The sequence below is a fragment of the Chanodichthys erythropterus genome, chromosome 13 (assembly GCF_024489055.1).
Source record: "Chanodichthys erythropterus isolate Z2021 chromosome 13, ASM2448905v1, whole genome shotgun sequence".
In the NCBI taxonomy this organism is placed as follows: domain Eukaryota; kingdom Metazoa; phylum Chordata; class Actinopteri; order Cypriniformes; family Xenocyprididae; genus Chanodichthys; species Chanodichthys erythropterus.
Genome location: NC_090233.1, coordinates 47,232,842 through 47,249,913, shown reverse-complemented (window position 1 = coordinate 47,249,913; position 17,072 = coordinate 47,232,842). Strand labels below are relative to the sequence as shown.

Genomic DNA, 17,072 nt, shown 5'->3' with positions numbered 1-17,072 from the left:
CACAACTTTCCATTCATTCATCATTTAAATGTGGCAGTAATAGAGAGACAGCTGTAGGGCTGCTGTTTGGATGTCACATGGAAGCTATTACAACTCACCACTCCCCAAATATTCACATTCCCTCAACAAAATGGAAAGGACAGGAGATTTTTCCCATTTATTTTGCTGGCCTTCCCATATTTTAATCTATTAAAATAGAAAATGGTTATTTTAAGTTGTCATAATCTTTTCAATATTATGAGTTTTGCTGTTTTTTTTTTTTTTATCAAATAAATGCAAAATAAGAGACCTTTCATAAATGTACAGAATTTTGCACTTTCAACAAAAATGTACAGACCCCAAACTTTTGAACAATATTTTATATATAACAACAGAGCACTGAAATTGAAAAATTTTAAAGAATACTTTTACAAAATGGATGCCAAACAACATAAGTGCAATCCCCACAGTATGTGGCCATCATGTCATGTAGCTGTCATGTGTGGCTTTCGGAACAGAAAATGAAAGAAAAAAAAAAAAAAATCCCATAATACTGCAATGATCCATTGTAAGTGAAAATTAAAATCAGTTTATTTACTTTACTGCACATTTGCCTTTGGTTAGTTTGTGATTAAGTGAGATCCAGCAACAATTTTAAATGGAAAATGGAGTGAAATAATCTTTTCCTACAGAATCATGTAAATAGACTAAACAACATAACTATATGTATATCATCATCATCATCATCTCAAAAACACGTCTCCACTGAGGGAGAATTCAGCTATGAAAGTCTGTTATTAGTTTTGGCGAAATCTGTTTTATTCAAACAACTTGAAAGCCTGTAGCTTCCAAAATAAATACACTGACACTGAATATAAATGTCTGCACATCATGTGATCCAGGGTGCATCATATACTGTATTAGCAACAAACTGGTCGCATGCACTTTCTCTTTCATATATACAAAAACAACGCAACAGCTCCACAAAACTAGTTTCTGGAGGGATTTAAAAGCACAGCTTCAAAAACATTCTTTCCTTTCACAAAACTTAAAGGGTTAGTTCACCCAAAAATGAAAATTCTCATTAATTACTCACCCTCATGTTGTTCCAAACCAGTAAGACCTTCGTTTATCTTTGGAACACAAATTAAGATATTTTTGATGAAATCCGAGAGCTCCACCATAGACAGCAATTTAACCACCACTGTCAAGGTCCAGAAAGGTACTAAAGACACCGTTAAAATAGTCCACATGAGTGCAGTGGTTTAACCTTAATTTTATAAAGCGACTAAAATACTTTGGTGCAAAACAAAAATAACAACTTTATTCAACAATACCTTCTCTTCTGTCATTCTTGTATGCTGTTTAGGTTCAGCGCTTCCAGGTTCTACATCAGAACACCAGCTCAGTATTGGCCGGCTACTGCGTCACCATCACACGCATGTGTCGTGCTGCTCACGTGAACAGCGTCAGCCAATACTGAGCCGCCATTCTCTCATATACCTCTCAGATTTCATCAAAAACATCTTAATTTGTGTCCCAAAGATGAACGGAGGTCTTACTGGTGCGGAACAACATGAGGGTGAGTAAATAATGAGAGAATTTTCATTTTTGGGTGAACTAACCCTTTAATGTTTCTCACAATCTCTTCAGTCACACCATTTCATAAAACTGAGCAACTTAACATGTGACAGCACAATATGGTTTAATTTCCTATTAAGAAAGATTCACTTGATTCATATACTGTCGCACAAGCACGTCCAGAGCAATGAGACTTGTGTCATGTAAACTAGCAGTGCTTAACAAACTCTGGCACCTCATTGGTCATTTTCAGCTCTAGATTCCCCGGCTGCTCTAGGACAAACACAGGGTAGCAGGGCTGAGTGAAGGTGTGCTGAAAAGTGCCCAAGAGCTGCCCATTCTGAGCATCGAAGAAGAAGAGCCGACCCTGGCTGTAGTCCAGCAGAGTGCCGACCCGCGCAGGTATGTCCATAACAAAGATGTCAGACTCCACGTGGTCATGAAGTAGTTCAAATCTGCAGCTGGAGGAAAAAGAGGTTAATACAACACATTAAATATATCAAATAGTGAACTTTCTATTTATCAAAGAAAAAAAAAATTGTGTTTTCAACATTGATGATAATAATAATAATAAAAAAAAAATTCTTGAGCATCAGCATATTAGAATGATTTCTGAAGGATCATGTGACACTGAAGACTGGAGTAATGATGCCTAAAATTCAGCTTTACCATCACAGGAATAAAATATTTCAATAGAAAACAGTTACTCAACAGTTTACAATATTACAATGTTTACTGTATTTTCGATCAAATAAATGCAGCCTTAATTTGAGAGACTTTTTTAAAAACATTTTAAAAATCTTAGAAATACAATTTTTATACCATTAGAAATACCATTCCCTTTTTCTTTTTTGTCACCCATTTATTCCAGAACCAGAAGTGTCTGATAATAGGGACACTGGTACTGATATTCAACTGGTCATGTGATCTCACCAGTTACATAGAATAAAAGAGCTTTTTTCTAGGGCACTGATTCGGCTGAATTCTTTATCTCAGATGTACGTCACTTTTGTAAGTGTAAACCTTTGGGAAAAATGACTTATTTTACCTTTAAAAGCGATTACGATCACAACCCAAGACTCTGTGTTCTCAATAAAACCAAATTCTGATTTAAAACACTTGGTTTATTGAAAAGCATCTATAATATAATCTTTGTGCCCACTTTTTGTGCAGATACATTCATAAAATTGATCTCTCTGTTGGCTGGGATTTGACAGGACCCTAGTTGCTGATTTGCAAACTCTAACATCATAGACAATATTCACAGTATCTTTTTTTTTTTTTTTTTTAAGATTTTACCGAAGACTGAGAGAACTTTTTTTAATGAGAGAACAGATTTAATGAGAGAACATGTTTTTTGAGATTTATACCAAAGGGGCGTTTTGATTCTTTTTGAAGGCTCCAGTTAATTTACCACCCTGATTGCCAAAAAGCCTTAATTACTCAGTGTTTCCATAGTTTGGAATGCAGCTCCAAATGTCCTACCAGCTTGTTTATTTAAACTGAAAAGAGCAGATAAAAAAATACTCTTTTTCTGCTGGAAAGACTTTTAAATGTTACTGGTCAGAAAATATTCCATGACCTTTGTGTCTAAAAGATATCCGCTTTGGAATAATGAAACACATGAACAAATATATGCAACTACATCACATGAATGGTATACCTTATAGATGTAGGTACACAGTGCAGACACCAGGAGGCACTGTTTTCCCCCAGTGTGCTGGTTAGTGAGACAGATTGATATGCAACACCGATGCGGTAGGCTTTGCACTTAGACACCTCTGTCTCCCAGTAGTAATATCCAAGAGAAGGCAAAAGCTCACCCATAACAGCTGGACATCTGGGAACAAGTACAAAATAAATAAATAAATAAATAAATAAATAAATAAAAATGTAAAAAATAAATGCATTTGCTACAACTCAAGACATTTGTGGAATTTAGTATGTGGTGCATCACAAATCTGAAAACAAAAAATTAACAGCATATGTTGTGCGATTTGACAATAATTTGTTGTTTTTTTTTCTGCATAAAAACTATGTATCTACAGTGATAGATTTGTAATGGTGAAACTTTTGCACTGAGGTACTTACTCTATGATTGAGGACATTTTATTGTAGATTTCACGTGTGTATTCTACTGAGTTCCTGTCCTCTGAAACCTCCAGCACTGAGTTGGCTGTTTCTCTGAGGAAGTGGAACCTTGTACCTTAACAAATAACAACATTCAATAGTCACCAAAAACACCACAAACAAAATGAGCATTTATCATTTTAAAACCAAACCAAGCAGCTTTCTGTTAATAAGCACGGTGAATCCATGAGACCAACTACGAAATTTGTGTCAGTAAATCTTTCAAAGAGCACAAAATTTGCATGAATTCCTATTGCAATGACTGGATTTCGCCCATGAAAACTCGCCGAACAACAGGTACATGTGTCGGACTGATGATGTAATAGCGATGACTCTGACCTCTGGTGGAGATAAGGGCCGCCTCGCTCTGCTCACTGGCCCCTGCGGCATTCACTGATTTGATGTAGAAGAGGTAATTTTCATTGGGCTGAAGGAGGACCCTCTGCTCATAACCTTTTATCCCTGATAAGGATCTGTGTGTGGAAAGACTTATTTTAATAAGTGTAATTTTACCCTCTGGAGTGCTCTGATGTGCACCCTTGAGGAATCATGGGAAACCTCATCTGAGTGTTCAATGGATTCAGTGTACATGCTCTTACATTTTTATATACATATATACATTTCACCTATAAAGTTAGAATAAACTGGAAATTGCAACCAATTTTTCTTTCCTAATGTGACAGTATCTGAGAGATATGGAAGCCCGTTTCCGCCACAAAAAAAAAAAAAAAAAAAAATTAAAAAAAAAGATGAATTGCAACTTTTTATCTCAGAATTCTGACTTTATAACTCGCAATTCTGAATTTATAACTCGCAATTGCGACTTTATATCTCAGAATTCTGACTTTTTAACTCGCAATTGTGACTTTATATCTCAGAATTCTGACTTTTTAACTCGCAATTGCGACTTTATATCTCGCAATTCTAAATTTATAACTCGCAATTGCGACTTTATATCTCAGAATTCTGACTTTATAACTCGCAATTGCGACTTTATATCTCAGAATTCTGACTTTATAACTCGCAATTGTGACTTTATATCTCAGAATTCTGACTTTATAACTCGCAATTGTGACTTTATATCTCAGAATTCTGACTTTATAATTCGCAATTGTGACTTTATATCTCAGAATTCTGACTTTATAACTCGCAATTGCGACTTTATATCTCGCAATTCTGACTTTATATCTCAGAATTCTGACTTTATAACTCGCAATTGTGACTGTATATCTCGCAATTCTGACTTTATATCACGCAATTGCGACTTTATATCTCAGAATTCTGACTTTATAACTCGCAATTGCGACTTTATATCTCAGAATTCTGACTTTATATCTCAGAATTCTGACTTTATAACTCGCAATTGCGACTTTATATCTCAGAATTCTGACTTTTTAACTCGCAATTGCGACTTTATATCTCAGAATTCTGACTTTATAACTCGCAATTGCGACTTTTTATCTCAGAATTCTGACTTTTTAACTCGCAATTGCGACTTTATATCTCGCAATTCTAAATTTATAACTCGCAATTGCGACTTTATATCTCAGAATTCTGACTTTATAACTCGCAATTGCGACTTTATATCTCAGAATTCTGACTTTATAACTCGCAATTGTGACTTTATATCTCAGAATTCTGACTTTATAACTCGCAATTGCGACTTTATATCTCAGAATTCTGACTTTATAACTCGCAATTGCGACTTTATATCTCGCAATTCTGACTTTATATCTCAGAATTCTGACTTTATAACTTGCAATTGCGACTTTATATCTCAGAATTCTGACTTTATAACTCGCAATTGCGACTTTATATCTCAGAATTCTGACTTTATAACTCGCAATTGTGAGATATAAAGTCGCAATTGCGAGTTAAAAAGTCAGAATTCTGAGATAAAAAGTCGCAATTCATCTTTTTTTTTTTTAGTGGCTTTTTTTTTATGGAGTTTTTTTTTTTTTAGTGGCGGAAACGGGCTTCCATAGTGATGGCTGCTCGAATAATAATAATAAAAAAAAATTGATTGGATCATTGGATTGAATTCCTTGAGACGTCTCAATTGTAGTCTTCAGTTTTCATCCAGAAATGTACACATCACAATATCCCGCATTTAAATAATTCCCACCCAAAGCATACACAAAAAAGGGGACGAGGCTTTGTTAAACTGCATTAGTAGTGTGTTGAAACGAGATATTGTATATCTAACCGCAGAACCTCACGTCAGCAGTCTGAAGACAACAGCACCAGTCCAACAGCATCAGACCTGAAGTTAGGATGGGTACTGACGATCGCCTATCCCACCACAACCACTAACCCTGCCCTTCAATAGAACTACAAGCTCAACCTTAACGAATGTGAACCCCACCCAACCACTACACCGCCCCTTAATGACGCTATAAGCTCCACCCCCAACACCGGCGTGAGACTGCTGGCATGGTACTGTTGTCCTCAGCCTGCTGTGACGTATGGTTCTGCGGTTGGTTGAAACTCGCGGTTCTTTTCTCTTGACCCCTGGTGCTGTTTTTCTGCTTGTACAGAGGGCCTACCTGAGTCCCTCTCTCTCACATGCATACTGGCGGCAATACTCCAGTGTGAAGCTGTCAACAGCGCTGGGCTGAACGGCGCTCCAACGCAGCGTGGCTGTGTCCCACAGCACTGTGCACTTTTCTGTCTGGATCACCGGGACAGAAGGGGCTAGAGGGAACAAGGTGAGTTGAGTTACTTTCAGATACTGACTAACAGCTAATCCTGAGTTTGTTTTGCTAAATGTGAACACTCCATATTTAATCTGGATTGAAAACACATTCACTTTGGAATTCACATTGGATGTCATTGATCTCGTAAAGAGGCTCCACATGGTCATCTCATTATATATTGATATATTATGACATACAGCATGATCTCTTGCTCTCTCAAACATCATGCGAGTCAGAGGGGATTTACACAGTGAGTAACTAACCGGTTCTGAAGGGCAGTCTCTCACTCGGCATGCTGCAGCCTGTGTAGTTCACCGCCATCACCCACACCTTATAACACTTATCAGGTTCCAGCTCTTCTAGATTACAGTAGCTCTCCTTCACAGTCACCCTGTACTCCTCTGAGATAGCTGCAGATTCAATTACATTTAACACACTTTAACTGAAGCACGTGTCTGAGCATCCCACTGACATACTTTTTGCATACAGTACTAATAAGTGTTTTTATTTTATGTTTTTGTGTGAATATTAAAGGGATAGTTTATGCTTAAAATATATATACATTTTGAAAAATGTTTTATCTGATTTTATCCATATAATAAAAGTCAATAAAAGTCAATAAAAGTGTGGTCCAAAACAAATATCTTCTTTTATGTTTCACAGAAGAAAGTAAGTAATGCAGGTTTGGTGACATGAGGGTGAGTAAATGATCTTAACCGTTTAAGCATTTAACCCACAATTGCAAGGATGTTTTATACTGATAATATATTTTTAAAAACAAAGTAAAAACAGTGATTAAGCGTATATGTGATATATATATATATATATATATATATATATATATATATATATATATATAGATATATATATATATATATATATATATATATATATATATATACACTGCCCTCCAAAAGTTTGGAAACGCCCTAGAAAAGTGGGTTTTGGACAAATTTTTGCACTGATAAGGGACAACACAAACTACGAAAACACATTTTATTACATAAACAGTTCATACATAGAAAAAACTTACATTTTCGATTCATCAAAATATCCACCATTAGCAGCTATCTGACCTAAACTGGGTTCCAATTGGTTCATTGTATTCTAAACTTAATTGGCAATCAATTGTTGAAGCTATTAAGGTGTGCTGACCCAAAAATCTTTTACAAACCTGGGCAAAGTTTAAACCAGTAACCAGGCATCACAGCTGGCAAAGGGGCATGTCTGACTTTGATATGTATATATTGCCATTATTATGTAATCAAAATGAAAATTATTATTGCTGGTCTTCAATGATAATGTTAAGTTACATTAATGTATTTGCACCAAAAAATGTTACAGATTTATGCTGATATCGTCCAAAACGACACTTTGCCAGGGGTGTTTCCAAACTTTTGGAGGGCAGTGTATATATGCGATATATTTTTAAAGACATGAATACTTTCATTCAGCATGAATGCATTAAATTGATTATGAGTGACAGTAATAACATTTATGTTGGTAATTATTTTTTATTTCAGATAATACTGTTCTTTTCTATTCATCATAGAATCCTGAAATGGCTGCTGAAAATTCAACTTTGCCATCAAAGGAAAAAATATAATTTTAAAATATATTACAATAAAATACTGATATTTTAAATTGTAATAATGTTTAACAATATTCCTGTTTTAATGTATTTTAGTGTGAAAAGTGCAACCTTGATGAACATTAGAGACTTACCAATCCCAAACTTTTGAACAGTAATGTATTTTTTGTTTTCAGTATGGATGTTAAAACCCTGCTCTCCCCCCTAGTCTAACCTCCTTGTGGCTCTTCCATGCAGTAGACTTGGAAACAGTCAATAATGTCATCCTCATTGACTCTCCAATACACAGTGACGGAAGTGCTGGTTGCAGAATTGGCCTCTTGAGGCTGAAGATGTGGTTTTTGAGGTACTACAAAATGAGTGATAATACAAGTCAGCAAAATGTGAGGGATATTTATTCACAATGGAAATCTTGACTAAGGCGCACCTGGAATGGCTTGTCTGGTTTTCCTCTCATTGCCTGATTTGCCCTTGGCATAATCCTCAAAAACCAGCAGCCCTCGTGGACCAAGTTCAAGTGACATGGTGGATTCCAAAGCTGTATTCAACCTATGTGAAAAATGAATAGAATGGTCACTGGAAGGAGATAGAAAGAAAATCCATCTTATCACAATATTTTCATAGTGTGTAAAAACCCCATGCGGTAAATGAATTGATTTCTATTCATTTAAAGGCTACAAACACTTGATTTAAACATTGTTTTTAACACACCAAACTCAACAAGGCAATTAAAACAAGCTTGTGTTTGGAATAATTTAATATGCAGATCATTTCTGAAGTATTGTAATTAGCATTAGATGTTAGCAAGCCACTGACACAACATAAACTCAGGCCATTCAGTTACCTCATATTGTTATCTTTAGTGGACTGAAAAGGGGTGAAAAAATGGTTTGATTAGACTAAAATATCCGTTCTAGATACAGTTCATCTCTCTTAACAAATCTTAGCTAAGCACTTTAAAAATGCTTCCAAAGCAACTATGGCCTTGGACAAAATCAATACATTAATGCTAATCTTAATGTGTGACCTACTTTAAGCGAGTTAAGTAACTAACACACAAATGAGGAAAGCCTCACAGAAAGAAACTTGAGTGGGTCTGTCTCTTCCTCCTCCTTAGCTGTCATCTCCATAGTCTCCTTGGCCTTGTCGATATTCTCCTGGAACGACACTATCTGGTCGTACAGCTGTTCCAGCTTGGCCTTTTTCTCCTCCTCCATGGCCTGAGACATCTCATTATACTGATCCATCACCAGCTTCACCACCTCCTCATTGTGCTCCTTTATGATCCTCTCACAATCATTAAAGTTCTCCTATGGGAACAGCACAATAAAGCTACACATAAGTTCTCAGTAACCTTTCTCGCTTTAATAGCATCCCCAAGCTGACAGTGCACTAACGTAAGCACTACAAAACTCTCACTCCAGACTTTGGGAGTGCAAAATTCACCTCGATGCTAAGATGTTGTGGGAGGCTGCCAGGACATTGCTACACATTTTCTAGGGCAGTCTCAACCATTTTGACCTGATGTGTACAATTTTTATTAACTGGGAAACTGGGAGGGTCAATATAGGTGCATTTAAATGATTCCAGAACTTTCCAGAATGTATGTTCTTCAATAATTATATATATATATATATATATATATATATATATATATATATATATATATATATATATATATATATAATATGAGTTATGCTATATGTTTACACATTATGCTGTATTTACTAGGGTCTTCAGGGTGGTTGCTTGCTGGTCAAAGTTAAAAGATTCAACCCTCAAATCTCTATGATATTTTGGTGTCTAGATATGTCTTTGGTTGCTTCTAAGGCTGCATTCACACGGGGCGCCGGCGTTAACGCTTCTCGTTTACTTTGAATGGGTGACGTCATGCGTTGCTGAACTGAATTGTTGGTTCCGTCGCGTTGCTTCACTCACGTTGCAAGCGGCAGAAGTTGAAGATTTCTCAACTTTTCAAGCGCCAACGCAGGCGTCATCCAATCAGATCGCCCTATGCAAATACCCTAGAGCAGTCGCAGCCAACTGCGTTCGTGCAACACTGGAAAGTAATGTGATTGGCTGTAATCACTATAACGGTAATCACAAGCTTCAGACACGCCCTCCGTCAAGCGTTGACGCTGACGCCCCGTGTGAATGCAGCGTTAGGGTGCGTTCACACTTGTAGTTCGGTTCGTTTGGTTCATTTGGTTCATTTGGTCCGGACCAAAGAAGAAAAAAAAAACATTTAGTCCTGGTCCGGTTAGCGTTCACATTGGCAATTTTATCACCGAACCAAAAGATACCGAACCTTAAGGCATAGGGATACATTCACAACGTGATTGGTCGGATTTTATGACGTATTGCCTATTTTGAGACGGAACTTACCGAACATCCAAAACAATTCTGTTTGCTGAGGTAAATGCGCTCGTTGTGTGTGCGTAGCGGTGCGTAGCCTGCATGTGATGGTATTTTGGCCAGCTGGGAACTCGTGAAGAGCTAGTAAAAAAAGTAGTAAAAACAGCGGCGGGAATCCATCCGTCACACACACAAATTATCTGCTGCATGGAGACGCGCGTCTGATGCCTGTGATGGGCAAACTCGCGACTATGACAAGAAAAACCGACATGCGTGAGGATTCTGTCCTTTTTAGGGTCTCGTCTTCCTGTTTTTGGTTCGGTTACATGTCTTTGGTCCGTGTTGCGTTCATATATCACTCGAACCGCACCAGAGTTCGTTTGGAAGCGGACCGAGACCCATCTTTTCAGCGGTCTCGGCCCGCTTGTTTGGTGCGCACCAGGGTTCGGATGGCAGCGTTCACATATGTTCAAATGAACCGCACTATCCGAGCAATCGCACCAGGGTTCGTTTTAATCGAACCAAACATGACAAGTGTGAACGCACCCTTAAATGGGTGAAAGCTTCAAAAAAAGCTTTCAAATCTATAATGCACATTTTTCAGTCAGGAACAATGTGTTTAAACAAGCTGCTTTTGTTAAATAACATTTCAAAGTGTGTACATTATTATTATTATAATTTTATTTTTTGTTTTTTGTCAGGTGGTACAACCAAATATTTGTAAACACACACACACACACACACACACACACACACACACATATATATATATATATATATATATATATATATATATATATATATATATATATATATATATATATATATATATATATATATATATATACAATGGGTACGGAAAGTATTCAGACCCCCTTAAATTTTTCACTCTTTGTTATATTGCAGCCATTTGCTAAAATCATTTAAGTTAATTTTTTTCCTCATTAAATGTACACACAGCACCCCATATAGACATAAAAACACAGAATTGTTGACATTTTTGCAGATTTATTAAAAAAGAAAAACAGAAATATCACATGGTCCTAAGTATTCAGACCCTTTGCTGTGAAACTCATATATTTAACTCAGGTCCTGTCCATTTTTTCTGATCATCCTTGAGATGGTTCTACACCTTCATTTGAGTCCAGCTGTGTTTGATTATACTGATTGGACTTGATTAGGAAAGCCACACACCTGTCTATATAACACCTTACAGCTCACAGTGCATGTCAGAGCAAATGAGAATCATGAGGTCAAAGGAACTGCCTGAAGAGCTCAGAGACAGAATTGTGGCAAGGCACAGATCTGGCCATGGTTACAAAAAAAATTCTGCTGCACTTAAGGTTCCTAAGAGCACAGTGGCCTCCATAATCCTTAAATGGAAGACGTTTGGGATGACCAGAACCCTTACTAGAGCTGTCCGTCCGGCCAAACTGAGCTATCGGGGGAGAAGAGCCTTGGTGAGAGAGGTAAAGAAGAACCCAAAGATCACTGTGGCTGAGCTCCAGAGATGCAGTCGGGAGATGGGAGAAAATATATACACACACACACATTTTGTATATTACTGTATATATTATTTGTATAGCTACTGGAATGGAACAAAATATAATAACTGCTTAACAAGATTTATCATCTCTGTTTTGTTTTTGCAAGATATGGTTCTCGTGCAGCCAAATCATTTTTAATGCGCTCCCTGTGTCATGCTGAGTTCTTAGTCCCACTTTATATTAAGTGTTTTAAACTACTATATACTAACGTTTAAATAAATAATTTGATACAATGCACTTATTGTGTACATACTGTATACATGTTTTACATAGTACTTATATTGAAAAACTGTACCTGCATATTACATCTGTAATTAATTTCTGTAATGACATCTATAATTACACCATTGACCCTTCCCTTACTCCTTAACCCACCCTTTAAGTGTTAGTTCACCCAAAAATGACACACCCAAATATGTAAATGAATGCATAATAATATAAATACCTCCACTGTGTTGTATGCCAGTTCAATCTCAGATACAAAGTCTTCAATATTCTCAGATTTTCCTTGTAAAACTGATATCAGTTCACTCAGCTGATTCTAAAAAAAAAAAAAAAAAAACATCACATGGAAAATTACATCAGACAGACAACATGAAATATTTGGAGGTGCAGAACACAATGTAAATTACACAAAATATTTAACATCTATATTGAATGATTGAACACAAACTTATATTTCTTCCATACTTGCAAATATAAATTTATTATCTCCTTTGGATTTTACATACTTGCAAATGTCAAATCACATTGGTGCAGTCCTTTGGAATAAACTACAGATGAATCATGGAAACAGCTGTCTACTTCCAGAGAGGGACATTTCAGCTCTTGCTATGAGTCAGTTGGTTCTGACTCATCTGCTATGAATGCCGTCAAAGGCCAATAAAGTAAACAATCTCTCACTGTCTCTACCTGATTTACACTCAATATTCTTGTAAAGTCAACAAATACAAGTTGGTTTTACAGCCGATTATGTGTTTTTATCATTTGGAAATATTAGACACTGGAAGAGTCCTTCTGTATTAAACATTTGAGCAATCAGTGACTTCATAATGTAAGCTCTCCAAATAGGCCAGCTGAGAAAGATCAGATGTCAAGCTGATGTCAGGAAATCATGTCTTAGCACTCTTTCATAGTACAGGGAACTTATCTTACCTTAATACTGTCATAGGCCTCATCCAAAGAGGCCATCTCATGGTTTTGATGCTCAGCCTCACTCAGCAGTACTGGGCAACGACAAACAAGGCAGAATGCATCCATTGGTTGAATTTCAAGTTCCTCTTGATGTTTGTATTCCGCCATTTGTGCACTATCCAAATCCTCAACAAATTCAAAGCCTTTTTCCAGAGTTTGATCTGACAGTCGAACTTGTTCACAGTGCCCATCCTCAGCTATAGCTTGTTCAGACTCTCTTGCCTCTTGTTCGGTCACCATCTCATAATCAAGTTCCTCTGCAATTTCCTGCTGCACATCTGGGTCGCAGCTCAAGGCTGACAGGTCCTCTTGAGGGGTAAAACTTCGCAATTGTGAGAAAACACCTTTATTCCTACTTAGGCTTCCTCCTCCATGTATAACATCATAATTGTTTTCACTATCCTCTGGCTCTAAAGGTGAAACTGTCATTGCTGAGGGTTCGTCTTCATCAACTGGAGGAGGAGGAGGCAAAATGGGCTCTGGTAGATCTGTTATATGTTCAATCTGTACATCATTCACGTGTGTTTTCTTTCCTTCCACTAATGTTTCTGTTGACGATAGAGGTAACATCTTATTCTCAATATCTGTCCTACTAATGCATGAATCTTTCACTGGGATCTCTCTGGTTAATATGGTCATGTCATTTATTTCCCTATATTCTTCTGTTGGTACAACAGGTGACAGTCTTAATTTTGATAAGTCCTTTACGTCTTCGGTTACTCTTATCTTTTCTGTGCTTTCTCGAGCAAATGCCTCCATGTCATTAGCTAACAATAAGCTATATTCTTGCCTTGAATCAATTATTTGATTTGTCTCTGTTGTCATTCTTTTCTGAGAAGGTATCTCATCCTGAACAGGCTCATTTGTGGTGTCTACCTTTTCATTTACTTCCTCTGTAACATCCACCTTGATTTCCTCAACTTTTCCATGTTTTTCTGTAACCACAGGTTCAATCAATGGTATGTCAACATGTTCATTTTGCTCTTCCAGCCTTTGTTTAAGCACTGGTGCCTTATTTGTTGGCCTATCTGCACCTGTGCTCTCTTTGGCTTTCTTGAGTGTTGCTTCTGGATACATTTTCTCCTCACTTGTAATCTCAGGTTTAGCCTGAAGCTCAATGTTCACTGTATCTGTTTCAGTTGTATGTGACTGTTCTGATGAGCTCTGAACTGAAGTGATTTCAGACTCTGGCTTCATTTCGATTTCTGTTAACACTTCTGTTGTACCGATATGGGCTTCAACCTCTTGTGCTGCACCAATCTTGTCAATTACTTGCTCTTGTTTCTCCTTATTGGGAATTAATCCTTCACTCACTTTATTCTCAACCACAGCAAGTGTTTCTCCATTTTCATGGACTTGAGACTCATTTTCTAAAGATTTTGCAGAACGTTCAACTTCAGTAGAATCCATTGTAATTGTTTCAGTCTCTTCTAAAGGCTTGACTTCTTTCTCTACTTTTGAAGGTTCATCAGTTTTTGGAGGTTCTGTTTTATCTAACAGGGGTTCTTTGAGACTGGCAAACTTCTGAGCAATTATTTCTGGTTCTTCTCTTTTTAATATTTCAGCAATGCCTTTATCAATCCCTGGGGTAATATTTTGCTCTAAAATTTTGCCTTGTGTCTTGGTTTTATTATTCTCTCCTTTGCCATTTTTAGTAATAGTACTTGTTTCCTGGATGTCAGCAATGACATCAGCTACTTCATGACGTTTATCCACACTGGCCCCAGAAGCACCAATGTTTTCAACAGCATGTGGTACATCAGTCTGAATTTTCTCAGAGCTCTTTGTTACAGACAGAATTTCAAATTCTTCTTTAGTTTTAATAACATCTTCATGCGCTAAAACCCTTGTCACTTGAGCAGTCAGGCTTATTTGTTCTTGTCCACTGTGATCTTCTTTATTGTTGGTTATGCTTTGTGGCTCAAGGATTTGATCCACTTGAGGTCGTGTATCAGTGACATCACATTGCTTTTCATTTTCCCTACTATGCTTTGCAACCAAGTCGTCTGATGTGACAATTCCTCTAATGATCATTTCCACCTCTGGTTGAATTTTTGGAGCACAGTGTCCCTCTGAACAACACCCTGTGGACTCACACTGTGCTTCACCTTCATTTTTATCTTGCACACATGATTGATCGACAGTTACTTCATCATCTTTAGCTTGTGCTCTTTCTAAACATCCAGTGAGTTCAAATTTACTTTGTGACCATGCTAATTTCCCCCCATCTTCCTTCTCTTTGGCCTCAGGTACATTAGCAACCAATGGTATTTCATCCTTCAATATGAACTTCTCCAGATATCCATCTGCATCATCAGAATCAGAGTATCGCCTTTTGAAGGACCTTTCAGAAGCGACACTCTCCGTATCCGAAAAGTCGTCTTCTTTCTTCCGGTCTCCAATCGCATCCTCGTAAAGGTCTGAGTAATGGAAAGACATTGCTCGTGGTTCCTCAAGAAGAACAAGATCTATGATCTTTGGTGGTCCGGTAGGGAGATATACAGGTGTGAGGATACATTCCTGACTTCCAAATAAGACTGATCCACTCTCTTTAAGAGTTTTAGTGCTCACTTTTGCTGTTCTCCCACCATGCTCTTGGGGAACCACAGGCTCTGCATTCAATTTATTTCCATAAAACACTTCATCAAGATGTTCACCTGCAATTTCAACATCATTGATAATTACAAAGGAATCCTCATCAATTGCTTCATCTGCTTTTGGTTCTTTCTGAGTCACTTGAGGTTCTTCTGGTTGAACAGTCACTTCTGGTTCAAGTTTTTCCATCAGTGTAGTGCCATCACTAGGTGCCTGTTCATCTAACAGTGTGAATTTTTCAAGGTAGTCCATATGAGTTTCATCCTTTTTGTGCTGTTTGTCAGCAGAGATCTGGAAAGAATTCTTCAAGCTTTCATTTTGCTTAATTTCTTCAACATCTATGTTCACAGGACACCTGTTTGTAGCTACAGGTTCATGTTTATGTTTGGATTTTATCTTTGGGGTATCATCCAAGTAGGCCAAATTCTCCACCAGTTCAGTACTATCTTCCTCATCTACTGTAGCAAGCTTTGTTGGTACAACAATATTGAGTATTTCAAAACCCTCTGATATTAAACTAAAAAGATCTTGATCCTTGCTTCCAGCAGACGTAACATCCTCATTGCTTTCAGACCTGATATTTGGCACTGACACCTCAATCATTGCAGGTCTTTCCTCACCTATCCGACTTTTTGGCAGTCTGGAGCTAGGCTTTTTAAACCTGTCACCTAGCTTTCCTCTGCTGGTCGTTTTTTTCCTCTTTATTCTGTCTTCATCCATTATGATCACAATATTCCCCTGTGTTCCAGAACCTTCCATGCTGTATTGTTCAGATGGCGAGCTTCCTTCTGAAGCCCATGGAGTTGAGCATCTACTGGAAGCAGTCTCCCATACTATCCCACTGTCCTCGCTCTGTACCGTCACCATAGAGAAGGATGGGTCCACCATCAGACACTGGAGTTTAGGCTTTACTGATTGATCCTGCACAACTTCCTTTAAACTAAACAAAAAGAGTTTAGAAACAGGTATGGTTCAACAAAGCAATGCAGTCTAGAATACAGCAGTCTATATCATAAGTTAAAACATCTTGGTTAATGATGTTTAAAGTTGAAACCTTAAGTTAAAAACGATTAGTAGAAGGTGTTACAATATCTGCACTATCACAGACTTGATAGTGGATATATCAACATATCAAAAACTGAACATAAAATATTTAAAAAATATTTTTAAATATAAAAAAAATGCATTTGTGAACTTTTTTGTGGATACTTAAATGTTTGCATAGTATATATATATATATATATATATATATATATATATATATATATATATATATATATATATATACAAACCGTATATATACGATTCCAAAAAAGTTGGGACACTGTTCAAATTGTGAATAAAAACAGAATGCAATGATGTGGAAGTTTCAAATTTCAATATTTTACTCAGAATACAACATAG

The 17,072-nt window shown here is 37.0% G+C and overlaps 1 protein-coding gene across 2 annotated transcripts in view; it reads right to left on the bottom strand.

The window, feature by feature from the left end:
* Positions 1-384: 384 nt before the first annotated feature.
* Positions 385-17,072, bottom strand: part of cmya5 (cardiomyopathy associated 5) — a 20,053-nt gene continuing 3,365 nt past the window's right edge. For both annotated transcript variants that reach the window (XM_067407880.1, XM_067407879.1), the window contains 12 exons: positions 13,035-16,608; positions 12,325-12,420; positions 9,054-9,287; positions 8,822-8,844; positions 8,405-8,526; positions 8,192-8,326; positions 6,650-6,796; positions 6,237-6,384; positions 4,030-4,163; positions 3,652-3,766; positions 3,224-3,400; positions 385-2,021 (listed from right to left, as the gene is read on the bottom strand). In XM_067407880.1, coding sequence (XP_067263981.1) covers positions 1,769-2,021; positions 3,224-3,400; positions 3,652-3,766; positions 4,030-4,163; positions 6,237-6,384; positions 6,650-6,796; positions 8,192-8,326; positions 8,405-8,526; positions 8,822-8,844; positions 9,054-9,287; positions 12,325-12,420; positions 13,035-16,608 — 5,158 coding nt within the window. In that variant the 3' untranslated portion in view covers positions 385-1,768. The remainder of the gene's footprint in view (positions 2,022-3,223; positions 3,401-3,651; positions 3,767-4,029; positions 4,164-6,236; positions 6,385-6,649; positions 6,797-8,191; positions 8,327-8,404; positions 8,527-8,821; positions 8,845-9,053; positions 9,288-12,324; positions 12,421-13,034; positions 16,609-17,072) is intronic.